The following is a 27,413-nucleotide window of genomic DNA, read 5'->3' as shown; positions in this document are numbered from 1 at the left end:
AAACGGAATGATTCTACTTCTAACTCTTTTATATTTGGAATCTGTTGATTCTTTAATAAACAAGATTTCTAATGCATACGCCCTGAGGCTCGTAGTGGATCTTGAAAATATTAGTTTTAAAACTGTACACAAATAAATGTGTAAAAATCAAATCATTTTGTGGTGATCTACTACTGTATGGATTAGTTAGGGCTCCCTGATTCACAAGCCTAGAAATAAATGAGCAATTTAAAGTCAGACTTATTAATTTGAATGTTGGATTAGCTTAGTTGTGAGTAATCCTTAACCAAGCTAAGACAGACAGACATACTGTTACCATTTATATAGGTAGAGACCCATTAAAAAATAGAACAAAATTAGCATTGATTATTTCATATGTATAAGAATGATAAAATGTATACTAGCTTGGCTTTTATTGACCCTACCTGTGCTCTGGAGCCTGGAAGAAGTGAACCAGCGAGGTCTGGAGACCCTGGTCAAGCACACAGATTTTGTGGCCGCACTCTGGCTAAAAAATGGTTCCAGGTAAACAAATTCACAAATCACATACACAGAAATTGGCTTATTTGGTATAAGACTTCTGGTGTGCGAAAAGATTGGATGCAGGCAATCATTTATCTTCCCCTATGGAGATATTTACATCCCATGATTCTATGGAGGTATTCTCCATCATAAGACTATTGAACCTGAGCTAGAGAAATATAATATGCTCCATCTTTGTTTCATTGATTGTGAGGAGGTAGCCTCCAGTTTGGAGTGTATTGAAACTTAACTTGAGATATATAATATGCTCAATGAATGTTTCAGGGATTGTGAGGAGGTAGCCTCAAGTTTGGATTCTATTAAAATCTAAACTAGAGTAATATAATATGCTCCATTAATGTATCAGGGATTGTGAGGAGATGGCCTCCAGTATGGAGTTTATTGAAACTTAACTCGAGATGAATAATATGCTCCATTAATGTTTCAGGGATTGTAAAGAGGTAGCCTCCAGTTTGGAGTCTATTGAAATTTAACTTGAAATATATGATATGCTCAATGAATGTTTCAGGGATTGTGAGGAGGTAGCCTCCAGTTTAGAGACTATTGAACCCGAGCTAGAGAAATATAATGTTCAATTTGTCAAGATTTATAACAAAAGATATGCCAGATCCATTGGTATAAGGTATGTTTATCTGAGAAATAAGTGTTAATGTTCTATGGTCCATAAATAAAATAAATTTAGTACTGCAGCTTCTCTATAACTAAGCATCAGTGTGCAAGTAAATATGTCAAAGTAAGACTTCATTTACAAGCTTAAAATATACGTAATTTTCACCTTGTTTTGGATTTTTTATAATTAAGGGAGTTTCCAAGCCTTTCGATCTACAAAGCTGGTGATATGAGCATTTATCCTGAGGATGTTCACAAGGCTGACGCAGTTCTTGACTACTTTACCAAGCAGGATGTCCTTCAACTTCCAGATAATATTGAGCTGGTTGATAGAGATTCTATGGACAGGTGAGCTTGTTAATGAAATTTATGAATTAGTTAACATTAATGATGACTTAGAAAATACTACAATCCAAGATTTTTATTCCAATCATTGAATTGTAAAGAAAAAGTATTTTAGGCAAATAATAGAAAATGAATACATAGCTGTCCTGGTGTATGACCAGCATACAAAGGAAGGAACTAAAGTACTACAAAACCTAGAGACTATTGATGATGAAGCTGACCTTTTTGAAATCAGGCAATTTTAATTCTAGTTTTAGCAGTATAAAAATTTCAAGTTTGTATTTGTAAGGAAGATTTAGTTTTAAATATATTTTTTTCTTCAGATTTGTTCGTATTGATGATGAAGAATTATTTGATGAATATTCTCTAATTTCCTTACCATCAATTATTTACTTCAGGTACCAAAAAATATGTCAATTCATTCAATATTTTATAATAGCGCCTATGCCCCTAGAAGCCTCTAGAGGCAGTTGAGTAGAGGAGTTAAATTTGATAACCCATTTTATTATTTAGATTAAAAAAGGAAAAAAGTAATTTTTTTTGAGGGGGTGGATTTTATATAGAGGTGATTACTCTTGGGAGGGTGTTGGTACAGTCCCCCAAAAGAGTTATAAACCTTCCCAGGACCTATGATAAGCCACCCTGTAAAGGAGAACCTGATCGGTTCAGCGGTTACTGAGATCCTTTGTTACAAACAAACAAACAAGTAGACAGACGACATCCATTTACTTAATTATAAGGAAAAAAAATGAAAATGTATATTACTCCTAGAAATAGACTTCCAGTTGTCTTTACTGGAGACATCTTCAACCAAATGGATGTGTTTGAATTCCTCTTGCTTCACAAGCACAGTGCTGATGATGACGAAGAGGATCTGGACAGCGTTGAACTGATTGATGATGAACAGCTAGGATTACTCATTGAAGAGCTGCCTCTTTTTGTTGTTCTTTTCTATCAGGTATGGCAATGTAAATTATTTAAATATCTGCTTTTAGCTTAGCTATTGCTGTAAGTGATGGTTGATATACATCTTTGTAGGGTGAAGGAGAAGGTTACAGGACTGAAACTGCACTTGAAGAGTATGAAAAAATACAGGTTGAGCATCAGTTTTATAAAAGTTTACTAATCTTGTATAATATGTACATGTATATGTATTAGTCACTCATGTCAAATGAATGTGTTCAGATTCAGTTGGTGGATAGGGGTATATTTGCTGTGAAGAGCAACAGTTCTTACTTTTCTGATCTATACCACATTCACAGGTGAAGATGACAAATTTGAAAGTAATTGGCACTATAATTCAGATATTTATTTAATTAAGTTGAAATTTGATATCATAAAAGTGTTTATTAGAGAAATTTTTCAACACTTTCTACAAAAGTATCTTTAAATGATAGGTTTCCAATGTTGGTATACTTTGAGATGGGTGTTCCAACATTCTGGCCAGAAAAAGAGACTTTGGATGAAGCAGATGCAATGCTGAAGTGGATTTATCACACTCAGGTACTTCATCACATCAATTAATGGAGAATTGTATTCTTAAATATAATCCAATAATCCAAATAGTCTTCAAACCTCATAATGTTAGATTTTAATATCAGGATTCTGATCACATTGAAGAAGTAACTAAAGATACATTGGACAGGTTGGTTTCAACTACTGATCATGTTGTTGTTCTGTTCTACTCCATCTTCTCTGAAGGCATGGATAAAATTCTTGCTCATCTTGAGAATATTGATGATGATCTGGATGAAAAAGAAGGTGAGATCCTTTCTAACTTGCATTTAAAAATAATTAATTCTCAGATAATCTTGTATGTATGGAATGATTTTATTTAAGTGCTGTTCATCAAGACCTCCAGCATCAAGGCTCTACCTGAATATGGTGTTGAACAAGTTCCTTCTGTTTTCCTGTTCCGGAAGGGCATCCCTGCTCCTTGTCCTGTCTCACTGCTGGAAGAAAGTGAGGGAAAAGTGGCCATTTCAATTTTTATAATCCTTTTATTGATAGTGTGTTGACAATTTTGGATAAAAAAATTTAAGTAAAAGGCATGCTTATTGCTTAATTCCAATGAAAAAATAAAAAAAAACTTATTGTGGCCACTTGGATAGGTTAGAGACTGGGCATTGAAGTCTGCAGGTCTTCTGGAGGATCCACCTGTCATTCATCAGTACTACAGAATTTACAGTTTAGATGATACGGTGAGCAAATAATCTTGTAAAATTATTGTACATATAATAGGAACTTTGATATTGACTTGGACAGATAAGGGCAAGGGTATTGAAGACTGTATGTTTTCTGGAGGATCCACCTGTATTTCATCAGTACTATAGAATTTACAGTTTAGATGATATAGCAAGAATTATTCTGAAGGACAATAGGATGTATATATGTTCAATTTTGGTCTACAATTTTCAGGGAATCTTTGTATTTAAGACTGTCAAGTTTAGAGCTACTTTAGTTCAACCGGTAATGGATTTATTATTACTTGGATCTTACATAAGATTTTAATGTTCTCTGATAAAGCTAGTGTACCTTTTAGTAGGATAAAATAACGATATCCCCAATCCCCCTCGTTTACTCCCTCCCCCCTCCTACTGGATAAACGAACTGACCAATTAATGACAGGGGAAATAGCAATATAAATTGACGAAAGTTTTTCTCCTGTCATAATATCCACATATATCCTACATCCATTTGTCCACTACTCCTAAAAGATCTGGCAATCTACTGAATTACACTGACCTATCAAAATATTTAGGATATGTTTTGGGATGTAGAAAAAGTTCCAAACCTGGTTTTTATGGGAGAAAATGAAGATGTTCATATTTTTACAGGTTTATAATATTGAAATGTTTACTTACAGATAATCAAACACAATCCCCTTGAAACTTAAGAATACTGAAACTAATTTCAAGTTAACAGTTTGAAATTAGTTATATCACATCGTATTGTGGACAGATTTCTGCGGTTATTAAAATGAAAAATTATAGGATAAAAGGATTTTTGTTAGCATTGCTAACAATACTGGTATGAATTTTATGATTTTTGTTTTATTATTTGTGGAAAATTTTCTGTAATACGATGCTATAAATACCTTTTTAGTATGGCTGAGAACCGGTTCTAATCAAAGGATATTAATCGGTTTCTGAGCCATACTGGAAAACAATTTTCTTAAAATTATTTTTCTGTTACTGATAATAAAGTCATTTTTGTTTTAGGAGATATGAATAATGAAGAAGAAGTACTTTCATGGTTGAAATCAAATAATTTTAGTCAAGATGATAATGATGATTAAAATTATATAATCTTTTTTTACTGTGATTGTTTGATAAATTTTATATAAAAAAATCAAATAAATAATTAATCTATGTTTAATAAATTTTTATTATGATGTTTGTTTTCTGTTACATAAAGTAGAAGTAAGTAACCACTGAACTAATTGAATTATCTTAATAGAGAAGCTTCACAGAGGTCCCGGGATGGTTTTAGGCTATTATATTTTTAGATTTAGGCCTTGGAATGGTTAGTATTTAAACTAAATTCCGATTGATCTTGGGAATCTTCACAATGAATTGTAGAGTTTATCTTACATAGCAACAGAGAAAATCATATAGCGTTACTGACGGAGGAATTGGAAGACGAACGTTTGGACAGACATAATGAGTTGCAAAGTAGATCCGCTACGTAAATAGGAATTAAGCTATTTAAAAAGTAAATAGTAAACTATTTGTAGAAAAAGCCTAAACTATTTGTATATGTGTATTGTTATCCAAAAATTCAATTTTCTTTGTCCAATAGAAAATTTAGATATAAATTTCAACTTGTAGTACATTCACTACCAAGGATGATAATATTCATAGGTGAAAAACAATGTTTTAAAAGGGGGGGGAGGGGGGCGGATAAACAACACTCAAAACACCCATGGGCTCAACCCAAAAATGACTAAGCACTAAGGTTTGATAAGGCAGTTGCTTTCAAGTCTAAAACCTACTTGAAACTTAGCTGAAAAGCACATATTTGTAAGTCTAGCCACAGAGATGTTCTAAGTATCACTCATGCTATATCCTTATACTAAAGTAACAGGATGTTTGTTTGTCTGTGTATCTGTGTGTCTGTACCGAAGGATCTCGCTAACCGCTGAACCGATCGGGTTCTCCTTAACAGGGTAGCTTCTCATAGGTCCCGGAAAGGTTTATAACTATTTTTTTGGGGGTGGGACACCCCCAACCTCCCCAAAAAATGAAAAATCGCCCCCCCCAAAAAAGTTTTTTTTAAAATTTTTTAATTAAAATAAAAATGCGGGGGGAGGCAACTCCCCCCCCCAAAAAAAAAAATTTCGCCCCCCCAAATTTTTTTTTTACTTTTTCTTTTAAAATTTACAATAAGAAATTGGGTTATTAAATTTGACTCTCTCCTCCTCAAGTGCCCCCTAGAGGCCTCTAGGGCGTAGCCGCTAGTAGAAACATAAAAGCCAACCAATATTTAATGTTTTTTGGTTCTGGCAAATGAAATTACACAAATTTTATAAGGTTCTTACTTATAATCAAGCATGTTATTTTTCTAGCAAACCTGGCATGCTAAGAATTTAGGCCATGCAATCGGACGTAGTGACTATTTAGACAACCATAGAGTTGCTACACATCTCAAAGCTTAAATTGGCTATAAAATGTTGGCTTGTAAAGCCAAAAATATTTGGAAAGCTAAAGTAATTCTCAAGAGCGAAGCTACTGTATATACAAGTTGGTCTGTCGGTCAGTATGTAGTGATTAATTTGACAACTTTATGGGGAAGTTTAATATTGATACCTGTTATTGTAACTGTATAACTATATAGCGGATGGGCCCCTAGAATCTGAGGAATATGACTAACACCATCCCAAAAGTTAGTAAAAAAGAAGAATAACATTAAACCATCTAGATACATATATAAAAAATATGTAAAATGGAGGACTCAATCGGTTTAGCAGTCAATAACTTAACGAACAGATAAAAAAACTTACTAGTTTAAATGACAGGATATGATAACAAAAAAACCAATCATGCGACAAAAAGCTTCGTGTATAATGGTAAAAAACTGTGCTTGTTTGTTCTTGAAATTGAGACATTTCTTTTACAAAGCGACAATTTTCTATATTTAGGAACAGTCCGTCCGTAACGGTTAACTCATATGGTTAACTTCATCATTTTAGATTTGTCCTATCGAAACAAAATGAAGATTACTGAATATCTTTTTTTGTAATCGTGCATCGGTTCCTAGGACGATTTGGCAAAATGTTGTTTTTAATATGTAATGTAAGTTCACTAGATTTTTTACTTTGAATTTGTTAATGTTCGATTACCGGATTTATTAAGCTTTGGTTTTATGGATGTTGTCATTCTTGTTCTACAAATATAATATTGTATATAAGCTAGATTTATGTCCTTTTTTTGAATACTTTTTGGAACTAATTTTATATGTGTTTTTTCTACTCTTTTTTCACAATTTATCTTTTTCTTTCTTTCTTTCTCTTTCTTTCTACATCTCTTTTTCTTTCTTTCTCTCTCTCTCTGTCTGTCTTTCTCTGTCCTCTGTCTGTCTCTCTATGTCTCTCTCTCTCTTACTCTCTCCCTCTGTCTATGTCTGTCTGTCTCTCTCTCTTTTCTTTCTTTCTTTCTCTCTCTCTCAATCTCTTTCTTTTTTCTTTCTCCTTCTCTTTCTTTTTTTCTCTTTCTATCTGTCACTATGTCTCTGAGTCTCTTTCTTTAGCTCGATATCTTTTGTTTGACCTATGAAGAGCTGAACTGTTAAGAAGAACCATATCAGTCTAGCGGTTAGCGATATCTTTTGTTACAGACAAATAATATATACCTTTTAAAAAAATGAATGTAATTTTTTTATTTTTAACAAAACATTTTATTTTACAAAATTTCTTTAATTTTTTTGCTTTTTTTGCAAAAACATTTACAACAAAAACTATTTTGTTTGTGTAACAAGGATGATTTTATCCATAAGAAGTGCAGCAATAAGAACCTAACGACATTATTTAATGAAAAAGTAAACTTTTATACAGAAAATATAGTTAGGTCCATATCCTATTTAATAAAGTAGTAAGGTTGTTTTGTTAGGAACTCGCTTAAGTTTTCTACTTTAGAAAAGCTTCATTTAGGTGAAGGTTGGTTTTAAACTTTTTTCTCGTATTCATTCGAATCCGGTGGATAGGAACCGGTTCTCATCCATACGGAAAAACTATGTCTAGCATTGTATTATATCCAGCTTTCTACGAATATAAAAATGTACAATCATAAAATTAAAACCAGTTTTTTAGCCCGCGCCCTCGGCACCTCGGGGCTAAAAAAACTGGTTATAATCTTATAATTGTACATTCTATATCCGCGGAAAGATGTTTATAATACGATGCGAGAAATAACTATTCTCCTCCCTATAATGTAGAGCCCTTAGATGCAAAGGGGCGAATCAACTAGTAATGTTAAGCCAATAATAATCAAAATCTTTTCGAATTTTTTATAACAAATAATTGCGAATGATTTAAATTTTAATCAGTTGCGTGCACAGAGTTTTACCAGTAAGGTGTATTTCCTGAGGGGTGCAAAAAGGGGAAGACAGACTTTTTCAATTTCAATTTTAACCCTTAACGGTTGGGGGGGGGGGCTTTGAACGCCGTTTTTCCGCCGACCGCCGACTGCGGCGGCTGGAAGCTGCTAAGTACAGCTGCGGTCGCTGAAATTTTTATTTTGATATTTCTAATGTAAAATTTACATAAAGATAAACATTTTCTGGAAAAAAATTGTTCTTCTAGCATCAAAAATAAGAAAATTACAGCCGTTTAAAATTTTTAAGTAAAAAAAGACCTAGAAACAAAGGTTGTTATATAAAAGGGTGAAGGAAGCGAAATTTGACTTAGACTTGTAAAAGGTCGGAAATTCATTATTAAAAACAGGGGACTTGCACAAAAAAATTTAGCCCTCTAGCTTTAATAGGAACTGAGATAATAGAGGTCCCCCCCCCCCCCCCCCCCGACCGATTAAGGTGCGGCAAAGGGCTTGACTGTAAAGGGTTATTGACCCCTTTCTTCCGCAAGCTTATGGTTTTAATGTACACAGTAAACTGAAGTAATACATTACTAACGTTATCTGTAGGTCGGACATACCCAAGTTATAAAGTAGCTGCGCTACTGAAAATTGTTCCATGCAGGAATTTGTGGGTGGGTGGGTACTGGTAGTCCCTTTTTTAACAAGGACAATACTTTCAATTTAAAGCGGAGCTTTGCTACTGGCCAAAGTAAAGGACGGCATGAAAATAACATTTACAATATATGATACAAATTTTAGTGCTAAAAACCCTTTTCCTAACTTTTGTAATACAATATTACCTAACCTGACCAATTTAATTTCTGAATTAACAACAATATTATTGAATAAACAAGGTAGTTCATTAATGTATGACAGACAAATGACAAAGTAAATTATAGAGAAGTTTTCTTAACTTTGGGTTTGCATGTTAAAATTATTATCTGTCTATCTATCTGGTGTTGAATCAGAGAATAATTTGGAAATAGAATGTAAGTAAGTATGTTTAAGGTGAGAAAGGGGGTTAAATCAAGGATTCTAAAGGGATAAGATAATGGTCGATAAATTGATGTATATCCCCAATGGTGAGACACAAAATAACACCTTATGTAGATATGAATTATTGGTTGAAACGTTTGGAAACTCATCTGGAAGAATAAACCAATCCAAAATCAATAAAAGTCACCAAAGATGTTGAGCCAATGTCTCCTTACAGGGATAAATCACAGGTTTTTAGCTATTTTTTCATTCTTTGGGTTGGGAATGGGAGGTTGTTTTCTCTGTCAAAAGTTGTTATTATGTCATCATTAGTGTATAGTTATTTAGTTTTTAAAAAACAAAAGTCATACAGTACAAAACTTTCATTTTTTTGAACTTTGATTCTTTTAAACCCCCATCCCTTCTACCCCTTCCCTTTACACCAAAACCAGCGGTTAAATTGCTCAGTTTCAAACAAACCTTTGTACAGTAAAGAATAATAGAAGGGATAACCATATTCATTATAATACATTTAACTTTTTCTTTGTATTTTCGAGCACTTTTTCATTATTTTGTTGTTTCTTTACTTTAAAATAACCTAATTTTTTTCAAAATATATATCTGATTTTACTATAAATATTTGAAATATGGTTAATTTTGTGCAGGTTGACAATGATTAGATGTGATTATATCGAAATATATTCCTACAAATTGAGCTGTGTGTTTTTCCTTGGATAGTCTCTTTTCAACATCGCTGCCGTGTATTATTCCATGTATAGTTATAGTGTTTGTAACTATGTATATTATGTCAGATACGACCACTTTTTATTAAGGCCTTACAATGAACATAAACCCCCGAAAATGAATATCGACAGAATACCACTAATTTTGACATGGCATGGTGGTTTAAACGCCCCTAAAAAAAACATGACTTTAATTCTATTCCATTCTATGCGTAGAATGTATGAATTATGAAGAAAAAAATTGTTTGATTCGCATATTTTCTCAAGTATCATGGACATGGACAATCCTTAGATAAAATAAGATTACTGTCTGTCTGTGTGTCTGTAACTAAAGATCTTGCTAACCGCTGGACTGCCTTGGTCTTACAATGAACTAATTTTATTGGTCCAGCGACTATTAATATTTTGAAAACTGTATTGACGAAAAGCACGCTAGCCTGCTATGAGAACTAAGTTATCGGGGGAAATCTCTTTTTTTTTTAAAGAAATATATGCTCTAAAGTTTGTTTATGTAAAATCATTACATTGTAAATATTGGCGTGAGATATTTAATATTTTCTTAATATAAAACTAACCACCTAATGCTAATGTTGACTTTTTGATCTAAAACAAGGATGACAACATCCATAAAAGCGAAGCACTGAAAAGGTAGGACAAACGGACATTAACACTTGTATAATATCAGAACTGAATAATCAGAATGCGAATGTATAAGAGTCAAAGCAAAATTGTAAGTAAATTTGTTGAAAAGCTGCTTGATACAGGATAATGATTATGGACATACTTACATTTTTAGGACTTGATTATAGAGTTGCTTCGCTTATAATATTGTACTTTGTTGACCTAGGAATCAGTATACCAAAAATCAGACCAATCGGATAATTAGGTCACATACAAATTTGTTGTTAAACATGTAAAAAAAATCAACATGTTTAAAATGAACGTACGGACATTCTGGTAATGATTATAGAGTTGCTACGCTTTCTAACTCGTACCTAACTATTACAGGAATCACCATGCAAAATTTGAAATCGATAGGACAATTCTAACATGCCTAAATTAACGAAAAAAGCTATTTAAAAAAGTAAAAAAATCAACATGTTTAAAATGGACGTACGGACATTTTGGTAATGATTATAGAGTTGCTACGCTTTCTAAATCGTACCTAACTACTAAAGGAATCACCATGCAAAATTTGAAATCGATAGGACAATTCTAACATGTCTAAATTAACGAAAAAAGCTATCCGTGACGGACGGACGGACGTGCGGACGGACGGACGGACCGACCCTAATTATAGAAAAGCTTCGCTTTTAAAAACACTTCTCACGCTCTTAAAAGTTTGATAGCCGCCATTTTGAAAAAGGAAAGGGTTTATCAAAAATAAGTACCATTCATCTTAAGGGTTAAGACAATGGATGATTATTTGAAATACATTCCCAATGTTGTTGAACAAAATTATCTCTTTTGTATATCAAAATTATTGTTTATATATTTTGGATACTACTTGTTTAAACCCAAACAATCAATATTAAATGGGAGTGCCAAAGTTTTTAAGCTAACAAATAAAAAAACATGCTATAAAACGACCAAGTTAGTTTATAGAGTAGCTGTAGAAGCACATTGGACAGAGGAAATTTCTACATAATTTGAAACATTTATTTATCAACAAGGATGACAACATCCATAAAAGCGAAGCACTGAAACGTTAGGACAAACGGACATTAACACTTGTATAGTGTCTAAACTGAATTATCAGAATATAAAAGTATAAGAGTCGAAGCAAAATTGTAAGTAAATTTGTTGAAAAACTTCTTGATACAGGATAATGTTAATTGAGTTTATGGACATACTTACATTTTTAGGATTTGATTATAGAGTTGCTTCGCTTAAAATATTGTACTTTGTTGTCCCAGGAATCAATATACCAAAAATCAGATCAAACGGATAATTAGATCACATAAAAATTTGCTGTTAAAAAATTAGAAAAATCAACATGTTTAAAATGGACGTACGGACATTCTGGTAATGATTATAGAGTTGCTACGCTTTCTAAATCGTACCTAACTATTACAGGAATCATCATGCAAAGTTTGAAATCGATAGGACAATTCTAACATGCCTAAATTAACAAATAAAAGCTATCTATCTCGGACGGACGGACGGACGTACGGACGGACCGACCCTAATTTTAGAAAAGCTTCGCATTTAAAAATAGCACATCTGAAGTGTAAAAAAGAAAGGTAGTAGATTTTTTTTTAACATTAATGCCTTTTCCCTTCTTTTAAAATAACAAATTTTATGGGAAATATCTCTGAAAATAGAAGAAGCGTTAGTAATCAATCATTTTCTACAAGAAAAAAGATGGGGGGTTAATTCAGGGTCTGATTTTGAACATATGAAGATTTATTGAGTTTTACAAATATTGTTTAAAAAGGTTTATTTACTAAAATGTACACAATACAAAGAGTTTTTATAACTAGATATTAATTAAACTTTTAGAAACAGTATCTTATTGGTTATAAACCATTGTACATTTAAAGCTTGCATACTACATTCTAGGTATAATAAGTCTCTGAGGACAGGAAAAGCCATTACGCAAAAGCGTAAACATCCTTTAACCATTTTCTTAGCGTACCTTCTCTATAACTTTGGGTAGTCAGGGTAGTCGACAAGGAGGGAGCGGACATTGGACTGTAAATTATTCTGGTACCCAAAGTTTTTTTTTTGAAACGTTCTTTCATATATTGTTTTGAACTGTTATTAAATCTTGTTTGGTTGGTACAAACCAGTGTAATATAAAGCACATTTCTCTCTGCCTTAAGAGAAATATGTACTTGACAAATATAGCTTTAGTCTTGTGTTGTCTTTCTCGGAGCAAGGTTATTTGCTCTGCGATCTGACACAGACCTAAAGTGATTAAAGTGTTGTAATAACTATTATACCTATTTTATATGTTTATATGTAATTGGATTAATACACATTATTAGTAGATTTAACTGTTTGTTCTATTTTACTACACGTCACCAGCACTGTCTAAACTTTTCCACCAATGATTTTTATCCACCTTGGGGGTGATTTTATTTAACATTTTAAGACAAGATTTGTGACTGTGTTGCGCTTACTGTGCAAGTGATTTTTCTTGTTTGACTCCCTTTTCTCTGCTGACCTTTTTTACCCATCAAACATCTTATAAATCAGGGATCTTAAGGGATAAGACAGTGAATGATAAATTGATATACATCCATAATGATGATAAGCACAATTACCTCTTCTATATGTACATAGATTAAAATCTTAATTCCCCAAAATTTTTAAGCCACCAAATAGGAGAATGAGCTTATTAAACATTGGGAACTAGTATGATTTTTTTATACAATGTCTCCTCCCTCCCTGAATTTATAGATAAACTACCTATTCCTTTATTTCTGGTATGAAGCTCTAGCCCATTCATTTAGTTGTAAGCCATTGTTTTTTAACAAGAAAAATTAGACAAAAAATTAGGGAGCGGCGTTATCCTTTTTAGTAGCGAAGCTACTCCATAATTTACTTTGTGTGTCTATCCGTCCTTCAGTAACGCTTCACGGTTGAAAATTTTGTATGGTGATTTCTTGTACCAATGATCGTCCAGTATATAACATACCAGATCCGTCTTGCTGTCGGTAATGCTTAAAAGACAAAAAAAACTTTGTAGATAAATGTTTCTTGCTTTCTCATATGATTCATCGCATATTCTTTTTCTTTCTAAACATCTGCCTGTTTTTTGTGCTTCGCTTCTTATGGATGTTGTCATCCTTGTTTAATGAAAGGATATATGTATAGTAGAGAGAGCTTCTCTGTGATTGGCTCAATGTATCTAGAAAATAGAGAAAATCTCATTTTAAAGTAGTATGGGATTTTCTCGTATTCATTCGAATCCGGTGGATAGGAACCGGTTCTCATCCATACGAAAAAACTATATCTAGCATCGTATTATATCCAGGTTTCTACGAATATAGAAATGTAAAATCATAAGATTAAAACTAGTTTTTTTAGCCGGTGCCTGCGGCACCACGGGGCTAAAAAAACTAGTTTTAATCTTATAATTGTACATTCTATATCCGCGGAAAGCCGTTTATAATACGATACGAGAAATAACTATTCTCGTATTCATTCGAATCCGGTGGATAGGAACCGGTTCTCATCTATACGAAAAAACTATGTCTAGCATCGTATTATATCCAGGTTTCTACGAATATATAATGTACAATTATAAGATTAAAACCGATAGCCTGATATCTAGTTGCCGAATGTGTACGCAGTTTCCTGAGTGTTTCCTCATCCTAGCTCAATATTTACTACTAGCTAAAAAAGCTTCAAACTTCAAAAAAAAAAAATCAAAATTTAAAAAATTCAAATTTATAATGTATATTGTATAAATCGTTTACACATTCAAATTTTGATTTTTTTAAGGGAAGTTTGAAGATTTGTAGCTAGTAGTAAATATTGAGCGAGGATGAGGAAACACCCAGGAAACTGCGTACACATTCGGCAACTAGATATCAGGCTATCTTAAAACCAGTTTTTTTTTAGCCCCGAGGTGCCGAAGAAAGTTGTTTATAAAACGATCAAGAAATGACTATTATGATTTTAATTTTATTATACGTGGAAAATGAAGCTTCTAATATAGCGGATATTAACCCGTTTCGAAGCCATACTGGTATTTTCAGCTTATGCAACGGCCAACCCAGATTATGAAAGTACCAAACTATGCATAAAAATATGTGTAATAATATTATTATTATTATTATTTTGTATGCTTATTTTGAAATAAAAATCTATCACACAGCAGAAAAATTTTTCTAGCAAGTTTGTCTAAAAATAGAAAAACAATTTAGTCACGCAACCTCAAACTATTTTTTACCAAAGTTTTATCTTTTACATATAACTAAACCTTACCAATTATGATTTTTTTTCGTCTCATGTTTATAGAAATATAGTTTTTTTTATGATACTATTATTTGATATCTATGTAAAGATAAAATGTCAAAATCAGAGAAAATATCGTAATTCTTTATGTAATAGGATTATAATCTTAATTTGTCGAGGTTTGCTTTTATATTTTCATCCTTGTTTTAATACCATAAGCCACTGCTGCACTGGTGAGAAAAAGATTTGGTTGAAATCTTAGAAAAATTTTGTACCAAAATTAAGTATTTTAATACTCATATTTCATGAATAGTGCTTAGTTTCAAGAGACGAAGTTTTTAAAAGCGAAGCTTTTTTACATTCATGGCCAGTTTGTCCTTAAATTCCTAATGGATAGCAAATTTAAGCATGTTTATGAATATTTATATAGAAGAAATAAGAGAAATCAAGAAATATATATATACCATTGTCCCATTGTAAAGTACTTTACTACAGGGAGTAAGGGAGGGGACAATGGATCGAATATTCAATTTTTAGGAGTCTCAGACTTTGGGTACTGGCTTAAAGGGAATGTGCAAGAATTTAGCAGTTTCTGACTGAGTTTGGGTACTTGCGCATGAAATGCCGCTACTCGTTGTGTATGTTTTGAATATTGCAGACGGAGAGAAGGGATAAGGGAAGTGGGGGCAAGGGAAATAACTACTCGTTGTGATAGTTTGGAATGTAGCAGACGGGGAGAAGGGAGGTGGGGGTAAGGGGCAAAGGAATTAAACAGAATAAAAAGGGGCAGTCATATTCTTGCTAGCAGCTGGCCGGGTCCAATAATTTTGTAATATAAAAATCACACCATAAAACCTCAATATATTTCATCAAAAACAAGTTGTGATTTCACTTTACATGACGGTATGGAAATCTATTATTCAATTAACAATCCCTTTATAATTTCCTACAAATTTATTGGATTAAACTGTATTTCATGCCCTTTCTTTGATAACTCTTATATTGAATTAATTGCCCATTGTCCCCTCCCTTACTCCCTGACTTTACTATTAATGTTTTCATCCTTGTTTTGAGGAGGGGGGGGGGGGGTGTTAATTCCTACTTATCCACACCACAACGAATATGTATTAAAAGGACTCTCCACAGAAAAATCAACTTTGGATTTTTGAAAATCTAACCTGAAACTATTATTCTCTGTTCAATTTTAGGCATTTTTTGTTTTTGTGGCATCGCGATCGAAGCCCTTTGAAAATTTTGTCCGCCGCCTATTTGTACTGCCGCTATAACAATATATACTACACTTTCCTCCACTCAATATGTGTTCGCCGCTAAAGAACATTTGCTCCATTGCAACCGGCCGCTCTACAATTTATCCTCTTCCTTGACTGGACAATCCTGCCGCCTCCATTTTGTGTTCGCCTCCGCCAAATATAACCATCTTTTGCCGCAGTTGCCGCATTCATCGCCCTTCTCTGCCACTACTCCGCTATACATTGCGTACGTAGCTATACACAACACCCCCAGCCTCCATTTAATTTCTGAACAAGGGAGAGGGGAGCATGTATTAAAAAGCGACGTACAGCGGAGTAGCGGCGGAGAAGGGCGATGAATGCGGCAACGGCGGCAAAAATAGAAGCTAAAAATCACTAAAGCAGCACAAATTAAATGGCGGGAGGATTCACTTAAAGGAGGTAAAAAATTTCAAAGGGCTTCGATCGCGATGCCACAAAAATAAAAAATGTCTAAAATTGAACAGAGAATAATAATTTCAGGTTAGATTTTCAAAAATTTAAAGTTGATTTTTCTGTGGAGAGTCCTTTTAAGATTTTGTCTTAGTAATGTTCTTTTTTCTCTCACAAACCTTAAACCTCACAATAAAAGGTTATTGTATATAATTCTTTTTTTCAATATATGAATTGTACTTCGCCCAGAGCCTCTTCAAGGTTTCGTACTCTCCTTCCAGATAGCCTAAACCCTGCTCCAGAAAAATAAGAGACATCCTTAAAAACTCTACAACAAACAGTCTGGCTGTTTACGCGATCTTAGCAGACATGCATAAAATTATAAATAATTTTTTTGTTCTTCAATATTCTAATAAAAATCAGTTAATTGATAAAAAAAATATTTTAGCTGTATAGTGTAAAAGTGTTAGAATGTCTGACTAAACTAAAGCATTTTGCTACGCAGGAATGTTTCATATTGATTTTTTGATATTTTTTGTCATCTAACTTGTTATGGTACAAATCCTGTCTTAAGTAGTATAAATTTCAACCCTCCATATATGACTTTTATAATAAAAAAAAGGATGTAAAATTGAAAGAATAATATACAGACGCCTTTTTTTCAAAGTTTCTCTTTTAATTTCCCATTGAAAAAAAGCTTTTTTTATTAAAATTTCTCCCCTTGTATGATGTGCATAAACTTCCGTATATTATCAGTGTTAAATTTTTGCAAAAAAAGTACAATCTATAATACAAAGTAGAACGATGTCTGTCCGTCTGTCTGTCCGTCTGTCCGTCTGTCCGTCTGTCTGTCCGTCTGAAGCTTAAGATCTCAGTAACCACTGAACCGATTGGGCTCTACTCTTCAGGGAATATACCTACTGGTCCTGTGATGGTTTTAAGCTATTTTCTTGGGGGGTGGGACACCCCCAACCCCCCCAAAAAATGAAAATACCCCCCCCCAAAAAAAAAAAAAAAAAAAATTTTTACTTTTTCTTTTAAAATCTAAAATACGAAAAATTAAGTTGATCAAACCTCTTGGGGCAAAGCCCCTAGAGGCTAGGGGCGAAGCCACTAGTTCTTATATAAAGTAATAAAATAATAATATAAAGTAACAGGACGTCTCTGAGTTTGTCTTTCTGTTTGCACTAACCGCTGAGCCAATATGATTCTCCTCAACAGTGCAGCTTCTCATAGGTCCTTGGGAAGGTTTATTTACTATATTTGGGGAGTGTACAATGTACATCCACCCTTGCAAACAAATAGTTGTAAAATATAAAGTAGTTAAGTTTTTCGTTAAGATTTCTCTAACTTCTGGATTTATATATCCTGGGCAGGTTTTTGACTATATTAAAAAAAACTTAAGAAGCTTCTATAGTCCAGTGACAAAACTACGACACAATACAATCTGTCCCGATTTTGTATTACTTTTGAGGAACACGACTCCAGTGACGTCATATTTTTCTTTCCCGAAAAGGGAAGGGAGGAAGAAAATCTCTTCAAAAGAGATGGGGAAAACCCCCTTTTCTCCCATCTCTTTTTCTTCCCCCCTTCCCTTTTTTTCTTTCCCCCTTCCCTTTTTCGAGAAAGAAAAATATGACGTAACTGGAGTCGTGTTCCTCAAAAGTAATACAAAATCGGGACAGATTGTATTGTGTCCAAAACTACAGAAATATGGGATGCTAAATGATAGTAGCTAACGGTAAGGGACATTATTTTATATGCACTAAAAATTTGATAATGTGATACATATGCGGACGTTATGGCACACCAATTTATGTACATACTAGCGGCTACGCCCCTAGAGGCCTCTAGTGGCACTTTCATTGTTTTTATTTATATTCAAAATATAGCTATTTAACGTTTGACGTTTATTTTTCGTTGAACTCTCTTTCTAAAATCGATAAATTTAAAATAAATTTATTTCTCTAGGGAGGGTAGTGGTACCCTCCTCCAAAATAGTTATAAACCTTCCCGGGACATATGGGAATATACCCTGTTAAGGAGAACCCGATCAGTTCAGTGGTTAGCGAGATCCTTCGGTACAAACACACAAACACACAGACACACAAACACACAGACACACAAACATCCTGTTACTTTATTATAAGGATAATAATAAAACTTTAAAGTCACGGGAGCATAACACAAATTAAAAGAAAAATGGCTTGGGATAAAATTCAGGGAACACTAGCCGCATTTTTGGCAGCTTTTGTCCGCAGCCGCCAAACGATAGGACTCGAAAATTTAATAAAAGTGAGGCTATTAAAACATAGTCGCTATTCTAATACCTACCCGCAGATGAGCCGCATATAAACAGCGGCTGACGATCCTTGTTAAAAAGTTAAGCGTTTAGGACGCTGTTACACTTGTTTGATTATCTCAGTTTATGCAATGTAAAAAAATATTTTACTATTACATTTAAACTGTAAATCGAATTAAATGGATAAGCAGTCTAAGTTAAGACAAGATGCCGATTTTGACAAACAAGTCGCAGCTGATGTATTTCAAAACATTTTAGCAGTCTTGGCCGTAAAATTATTTGAATTATCAATGCTAAAAGTAGCCGCCGTATGAGCTTAAGCCGCTAGAATATTATTATGGGCGGATTAAAAGTTTAAGTTGTTAATATAAAGAAATAATTCTTTTGTCTGAGGCTAGAGATCTCGGGAATTGCTTGTCTTTTTTCAGTAAGCTTTATAATTTTTTTCAGTGGTTTTAAGAAATTTTCCTGACCAGTTCCCCGTAATTATCTAGAGGCTATAGCAACGAAGGTACTAGTAGTTATTAATAAACCTTAACTAGAAGTTTTACAACCAAGATATCTTATTCGTTGGCTCAAAACTTAATTAGATTTGATTGGTTGGTTTCATACTAGTAGTGTCCAAACTTTTCAAAAATAATATTAATCTACTGTATTTTAAAATATTTATCATCATTGGTGATTTATTGTACATCAAATTATCGTCCATTGTCTTATCCCTATAAATCCCTTAGTTATTATTTTTTAATCTCATACTTTTTTTAGAAACACTGCTAACCTATGATTTAACTTTTTCTATGATTAACTCCCACGTTCCCTATCAACACAGACATCCTTAAAACTCAGTGAAGCATGTATGTGAGTAAAGCCAAAAATATAAACCAATTTGTTTATATATATAAGGTTATATTATCAGGGGGAGAGGGGGTAATTAGATAGGGTAGGCTTATTTTATGATTGGTTCCTAAGAATCATATTTACATTATAAAACAGTACATAACCAGGCTTTAATCATAATGTTACACAAATATAAAACAACCACCGAACCCATTTAAACTTGTGAGATAGTGAGGCAGGTGTTTGCTTAGAAATATTCTAGTTTTAAAAGCATCTAAATACTCAACAATTATTATACTCTCTCTCTCTCTCTCATACTTTCTGTGGTTTTTAACTCACAGCTGCTATTACTTACCATAGAAGGATAGATAGATAGTTGGATGGATAGATAGATAGATAATAGTGGATAGATGGTTAGATAAAAGTAGATTAAGAAGTTATATGTCCCGTTTTCCCATGGTAATATTTTTAAGTGTGGCGGAGAATTTTAAAAGGTGTTTAAAACAGAAGCTTTTCTAAATTTAACGTTGGTCCGTTCGTCGGTAATGAATAACACTTAATTTAGAGGCATGTTGTAATTGTCCTATTGATTCAAAACTTGTAGTTTGGTACAATATTTAGAGAGGGTAGCAACTCTATATATTTATTAACAATAAGTCTGTCTGTCCATTTTAAACAGTATACCTTGCATAATGATTCCTGTTTCGATTAGGTACAATTTTAAGAGGAAAAGAGAGAGAGAGAGAGAGAAATTAATGGGAGTACATAAAAAACTAAAAATAGACAAGAGGATAGAGAGAGAAAGAAAGAGGGAATGACAGAGAAAGAGAGTAGATAGTGACAGACAGAGAGAAAAAAAGAGAAAGATATAATGAGAGAAAATGACGAAAGAAAGAGAGTGTGTGTGTGAGAGAGAGAGAGAGAGAAAGAGAGAGAGAGAAAAAAAGAAAGAAAAAACAGAGAGAGAGAGAGAGAGAGAGAAGAGAGAGAGAGAGAGAGAGAGAGAGAGAGAGAGAGAGAGAGAGAGAGAGAGAGAGAGAGAGAGAGAGAGAGAGAGAGAGAGAGAGAGAGAGAGAGAGAGAGAAATACATTGAAAGAAAAAGAGAGAAAAAAGAATGAAAATGAGAGTGAGAAATTTAAATTATAGAGAGAGAAAATGACAAAAGAAAGAGAAAAAGAGATAAAGGGGGAGGGAGGGGGTGATAAATAGATAGAGAAAAAAGAGAAATTGATAAAAACAAAATAGTTTTTTTGATTAAAAGAGTAAAAGACAATAATAGAAAGAAAGATAGATAGAAAGAAAATAAGATAAAAACATTGAGAGATAGATTGAGAAAGAAAGAAAAGAGAGAGATTAATAGAAAAAAAAAGAAAGATAGAGATAGATAGAAATGAATAATAAAGAATGATAAAAATATTTTTGTCAAAATATAAATATTTTTACAAATATGTAATACATAGAATATGTAGATCATATGAAAGAGATAAATTCTTATTTATATAACATAATACATTGTATTACAATAAAATATTTATTTTAACATATATGAACATTCTATTATATTTGTATATATAAAATCCTTATCTTTTATCAGTAAATTTCATGTTGACGCGGTCCGACATCTTTAGTTTATAAAAGGGAATGTAATGCTTCCCCTAAAACTGAACAGCCTTCCTTTTTTTAGGTATTTGTGTGTCATTTGTTTTGCTTCCCCAAATATGTGCCGCGCTGTCTTATCTCTGTGTGTGCGCGCTTTGTATGAGTGTGTGTGTGCGTATTCCCGTACCGGACCGAGGTTACTTTGCGCGGTACTGAAGCATAACAATTCAGTATTGAGCTAAACCTCAAGCAAACAACACAACATAAACATTAAAAATGTGTATGGCAAAATCTAACCCACAAATTATCAACAAAACCGGACTCAAGATGAGACGTCCCCGTCTGACCGCCAGAATTAACCTGAATCGTTTCTGGCACAGCCTGGAGGAGTCCTACTTGGCCAAGAGGACCTCCAGCAAGCTGGTGATCCTGCCAGATCTGCAGGATACTGATATCGAGGAGCAGAACAGGCTGAACGAGGAACTTGAGAGAAAGATGGCAGCTGCTGCTTAAACTAAACTTAGATTCAAAGGAAACTTTAGTTAATAAAACAGAGAATTGAATAACTCTTGTGATGAAAGAAAAGTGGATCCTGTTGGTTGATCTCAACCCCCCTGGCAGACAACAAGTCGTTAGAACGAGCATTCTGTTACTTTGACCCCCAACAGAAAACCAGCCAAGTTCGCTGAAATTGAAGAAAATGATCACGGAAAAGTTTAGAAGGAGATGATTATAAATATTTTTATTATTAATATATTGATAAATTTACATCAAAAAATATAAATTTGAAAATTAACTTATTTTGTAGTTGTTTATTTATAGTATAGTTAGAATTTGTAAAGCGTTGTGTTCGAATTCATAAACATTTTTAGAATATAAAAAGCGAAGCTACTTTATAATTGGAACAATATGTCCGTTCGTTATTCCTATAGTTTAACAATCGCAAGAATACGGTGTCAACGCAGTCTTTATTACTTAAAGTTCCATGATTATAATATAGTTCGCTAGGTACTCTAAAATTTTTAAACTAAATTGGTATATTTGCTATGTCTAAATAAGAAAAGTATTAAAAATGTCAGATATTTCAATGGTATTTTATACTACCTCATAATATGAAAATAATATAAAGTAGTAAGATTTTTTGTCTGAAGCTAATGATCTCAAAAATTGATGGTTCTAATGGGTTTTACTTTTCTGGGAAATGTTAAGTGTTTTTGGTTGGGTTTAGGCTATTTCCAAGACTCGATAAACCCAGAGGCTAGTATGAAAACTGAATTATTCTGATTCATGTATAAACAATTTTTTTAGGGGGAAGGTTAGTTTATAATTCAAAGTAGATTTTAAAGGACTGCTTTCTTTTTATTATCCTTTTTGTGGGAAAAAAAGACGGTTAGGGCGTAACTATATTATGCACAAAGGGGGCGTTAGTAATAAAGTAAACCCCCACCCTTATATTGTATTTATACAGGGAGGGAGGGGACATTGGACTGGAAATTATACTGGTACCCAAAGTTTTATCATAAAAACACGTAATCTTTTTCGTTAGCTTCAACTATCAGTGTCTAAACTTATCCACCAAAAATTAGGGATAATTTTGTTTATCATAGTAACGGCTACATCAATTTTTATCTTTGGATGCGCTAACTTTGCCGCCACTTAAAGGCCGGAAGGCGGCCGGCAATTGCCTCCGGCAACACTAAATGATAGTTAGAGCCGGCCATTGTGGTTCTATAGGTACCTTCAGAATTTTTTTCCCCCATCCGGGAGGCCCACAGGGGCCAATACGCCAGGCCTGGTAAAAAAAATTTTGAAGTGCTCTAACTTTTCCGCCACTTGGGGGAAAATGTTGGGTCATGATTTTTCGCGACCCCATCGGGCCTTATTTTCAGGGTTTCAAAGGAAATTAACGTAACTTGAAAAACCTGCGCGTTATTAACGATCAAAAAACGAGAGGATAATTTGAACGAAACGTACTTTTTTCACTTTTTTCCTGCAATTTTCAACTTGATCCCTTGATATCCCTGATATTGAATGGCAAGGGCGGGTAGACCTAATAAAGTTCAGATAGTGTAATTATTTTCACATCTATTATTGTTTCGTCCATATTTGTGTGTATGCATGTAGGCGCATTAAATTTTAAATATGTGTTTCAATAGATCGAGCGATGCTACTCTATGATGATTTAAACGAACACAGTAATAGTGTCTGACTGTTTATGACGTAACAAAAAAAAATTAGCCAATGAGAGGCCACTATAAATTTTAACATTGGCCAATAACGGCCTCTCATTGGCTAATTTTTTTTGTTACGTCATAATTAGTCAGACACTATTACTGTGTTCGATTTAAACCATTTGTCCGTTTACTTTTTGGAAACAAGCGGTTGCGCTTCAAGCTTCTATATACTCTGTATTAAGTAGTAGGAAAGGGCAAAATAGCATAATTCCATCTCGGGACCTTTGGCTATAGCTTCCCATAAATAGAAAACTCCAACGGTTCAGTAGTTGTCAAAATCTTAGACTACCGAAGGAAAACCTTGCTACTTTGATAAATGAAAACTTAGAGAAAAAAATCAGAAAAACAGCCTAAAACCTTACTTGTACCAATCAAAAGCTTCCTTTACAATAATAAACCTAGCAGTCGTGTGTTTCCGAGATATTATTGAACATACTTGTTTAAAAATTAGGATCAGTCCTTCTGTCCGTAACGTTTAGCTCTTTTAGTTTATTTAGATATGTTAGAATTATCCTGTTGATTTCAAACTTTACATGGTGATTCCTATAACAGTTAGGTACGATTTAGGCAGCGTTACAACTTTACTTGTTCGTTTGTCCTTCCTTCTGTAGAGCTTCGCTTTTATGGAAGTTGTCATCCTCGTTTAAATACATTTGGATTTACTCCTATAAATACAGAATAATATAAAATCGTGGAACTATGGTTAAGTGATTTTGTTCGTTATTTAAACCTATTTCATTTATTTCAGCAAGAATGACTACATCCATAAAAGCAAAGTATCTTAAGGGATAAGACAATGGACGATAAATTGGTGTACACACTCTATTCCGATAAACAAAATTAACCCTTTCACTCGTATGTACAACACAATTAAGTTTTAGTATCTATTCTATAGATTAAATTTATTTGTGGAAAAATTGGGATATTATATGGTTTTACCCAGCAATCAAGATTAAATTAAGTCCCCAAACTTTTAATCCAATTAATGAGAGAATAAAAATTTTGGGAACCAGTAAAATTTACAGTCCCCTCTTTCTCTAACAAAAAGAAACCTGTGAAACGTCATATTTTCTCAAAAAACAAATTTTTTTGCTTCTATTTAAATCGAATAATTAATTTTCTGCCTGAAAAATAGGTTTCTATAGCAAAATATAGGTATTTATTTAAAATGTATGGGTGGATTAAAGCATGTATGTATGTTTTTACTGGGCTTCTAATACGTTTTACATAAAAGAAAGGAATTTGCTAATTTGGTTTTATTTTAATGGGTATAGATAACTATTCATTGTATGGATGGGGGGGGGGGGTATTGAGCTTTGGTCCCTAGGATTAGGATAGGAGATACCAAAAATAAATTTTCTGAGATAAAAATTTAAAATATAATATTTCTGATTTAGTTAAAGATTAATAAAGATAAAGTAATGAAAAGTTTTTTTAATGAAAATTTTTACATATGATATGATACATAAGATTTTTTTGGGGTTTGTGACCATTATTTAAAGTAGTAAGTTTTTTTGTCTGTAGCTTAAGATTTCATTAGCTACTAAACCAATAAGTTCTACAGGGATTGTTTTAGGCTATTATTTTTAGATTTATATCCTAAATAGTTTTTCTAAAACAGAGTCCCTAGATGCTAGTATTTATAAACCTTTATCTGTCGTGTTCTACTATTTTATATTCAGAATACAACTCTCTACCCTCCTAGTGAACCATGTACAGGTGGTTGGTTGTCTGCTAAGTAGTAGCTTCTATTTTATATTGAGAATACAACTCCCTACCCTCCTAGTGAACCATGCACAGGTGGTTGGTTGTCTGCTAAGTAGTGGCTTCTATTTTATATTCAGAATACAACTCCCTGCCCTCCTAGTGAACCATGTACAGGTGGTTGGTTGTCTGCTAAGTAGTGGCTTCTATTTTATATTCAGAATACAACTCCCTGCCCTCCTAGTGAACCATGCACAGGTGGTTGGTTGTCTGCTAAGTAGTGGCTTTTATTTTATATTCAGAATACAACTCCCTGCCCTCCTAGTGAACCATGCACAGGTGGTTGGTTGTCTGCTAAGTAGTGGCTTCTATTTTATATTCAGAATACAACTCCCTGCCCTCCTAGTGAACCATGTACAGGTGGTTGGTTGTCTGCTAAGTAGTGGCTTCTATTTTATATTCAGAATACAACTCCCTGCCCTCCTAGTGAACCATGTACAGGTGGTTGGTTGTCTGCTAAGAAGTGGCTTCTATTGGATTCCTCACATACCAGGGCCCAAACACGATATCCTCTTTACCACACACACACACACACGCATACATACACACACACACACACATACAAACAAAAAAAGACACACAGACAAAGGATTGCAGATAAAGGCGTCGCGTCACTAGCACCTTGCCCCAAATACCTTAATGAAAATAGTTTTTGTAATGTAGCATATTATTATTGTATTAGTAAATAGCTAAGATACTTCATACAAGTCCATAACTAATTACGTCCGAGCGTGAAAAATGTATTTTTTTAAATTTCATATTATAGGCTTAAGATTTCAATATCCGATTTAGTTCTCCTTTTTTTTTGGGTAGTTTCACATGGCCCCAGCATGGTTTTAGGCTATTTTATTTGTATTGAGAAGATTTTAAACTTTTATTTTATTTTGCCCCCTCTATATTCTTTTGAATACAGATCCCCTAGATGCTAGGAGCGCAGCCGTTAGTTTTCATTTAAAGTAAGGACGTTTAATGGAAAGAAATGCTATTTTGCTTCCTTCTTTTCCACTAGTTAAAGTAAGTATTAAAATATTAATTAGCAGAGAAAAACAATAAATCTTGTATAAATTATTATTTAAGACTGTCGAAAAAGTTTTTCTCCAGTCGAAATATTCCTGTTTTATTAAAAATTAATACTTTTTGCTTCATTTAAAAAACGCCAAATGAATTATTTTCCAGAGATCTATAGCAACAAATATTTAATCGAACATGAAATATTTTAAGATCAGGTGCAAGCTTGCAGGGGGCGTCTCTGGGGGTGGGGGGGGGGGGTCAGAGGTGATGGAATGCCAGGAACCACTTGTTCCAGATACCCCCCCCCCTGTCCCCTCAAATAGTTTTATTGGGGTGTTAGGTCATATCAACCCCCCCCCTACAGTAATGTTTCCCACTATTTTTGTATATTAGAAAAATTCCTAAGCTGTTAGGGGGGTTATGGTGTAAAAATATCATTGGGAGGCAAAGCTTACATTTTTGAAACAACATGAGAGCATTCCTGGTTTAATTCACATTTTTATTGGCGAAGCTTTTCTATAAATGTAGAAGATTCATCCGTAACTGATTGTTCTTTTGGATAATTTAGGAATTTAAGAATTGTCCTATCGATTTCAAACTTGATAATACCCGATAACTAGAGAAAAAAGCAACTCTATATCAATATCAAACTCATTAAAAAAATTAATTTATAAAACTTTTTGACAACAAACTTTATATGATATAATTATCCTATTCATATGATTTGTATTATAAAGATTTCTGTGACGATTAGCCCCTATGCTATATAATGAAGTCCTAAAAAGTCCAACTAATTTTCGGATTTTTTACACGGAATATCATTAAACATTAAATAGAAGCCATTTAAGATTAAAATAAATAACTACAATTAAAAGAATTTAACTAAGGTATTTTAGTCAAGGTGCTAGTGACGCGTCGCCTTAATCTGCAATCCTTTGTCTGTATGTCTTTTTGTTTGTTTGTGTGTGTGTGTGTGTGTGTGTGTGTATTTGTATAGAGGAGATTTTTTTTGTGCAGGACTCTGAGTGGGTGTTTTACTTTTGTTTGTGTGTGGAGGGGGAAATTTTTGTGAGTAAGAACTTTTTTAGGTGTTTGTGTGTGTGCTGTTCATTTTTAGGTGTTTGTATGTGTATGGTCCTTTTTAATGTGTGTGTGTGCAGGGGTGAATTTTTGTGTGCAGGAACCTTTTTAGGGTGTTTGCACCTGCAAGATCAGAATTCAAAGCCCAATTCCAGGGTGCACTTATAATATCGTGAATATTTGGTTCAAATTGATAGTACATTTTGGT

At 33.4% G+C, this 27,413-nt stretch overlaps 2 protein-coding genes and 1 long non-coding RNA gene across 5 annotated transcripts in view; 2 read left to right on the top strand and 1 right to left on the bottom strand.

Moving 5' to 3' along the window:
- Nop60B (dyskerin pseudouridine synthase 1 Nop60B) overlaps positions 1–27,413 on the bottom strand; it is a 581,533-nt gene that overhangs the window by 424,439 nt on the left and 129,681 nt on the right. The gene's annotated exons all lie outside the window — the stretch shown is intronic.
- On the top strand, positions 386–3,515 carry LOC145315545 (uncharacterized). Its single transcript, XM_080155528.1, has 11 exons — positions 386–525; positions 1,052–1,165; positions 1,345–1,500; positions 1,613–1,732; positions 1,821–1,895; positions 2,269–2,455; positions 2,536–2,592; positions 2,683–2,759; positions 2,895–3,000; positions 3,099–3,258; positions 3,337–3,515. Exons 1-11 carry the CDS (start codon positions 386–388, stop codon positions 3,513–3,515), a joined length of 1,371 nt encoding a protein of 456 aa, XP_080011654.1.
- Positions 3,607–4,791, top strand: LOC145318376 (uncharacterized). The gene is made up of 3 exons (XR_013879317.1): positions 3,607–3,698; positions 4,259–4,334; positions 4,719–4,791. It is a non-coding gene; the product is annotated as an uncharacterized LOC145318376 (long non-coding RNA).

Source organism: Acartia tonsa, chromosome 4, assembly GCF_053477335.1.
Source record: "Acartia tonsa isolate MP-2025a chromosome 4, ASM5347733v1, whole genome shotgun sequence".
Taxonomy (NCBI): domain Eukaryota; kingdom Metazoa; phylum Arthropoda; class Copepoda; order Calanoida; family Acartiidae; genus Acartia; species Acartia tonsa.
This window is presented reverse-complemented; position numbering and strand designations above follow the sequence as displayed.

What these genes read in the sequence shown, in the direction of transcription:
- LOC145315545 (XM_080155528.1), top strand. Translation starts at nt 386, where the DNA reads ATGATAAAATGTATACTAGCTTGGCTTTTATTGACCCTACCTGTGCTC. An exon ending in GATAGAGATTCTATGGACAG is followed by an intron (nt 1,501 to 1,612) that starts GTGAGCTTGTTA and finishes AAAGTATTTTAG; the next exon opens with GCAAATAATAGAAAATGAAT. An exon ending in AAGAGTATGAAAAAATACAG is followed by an intron (nt 2,593 to 2,682) that starts GTTGAGCATCAG and finishes GAATGTGTTCAG; the next exon opens with ATTCAGTTGGTGGATAGGGG.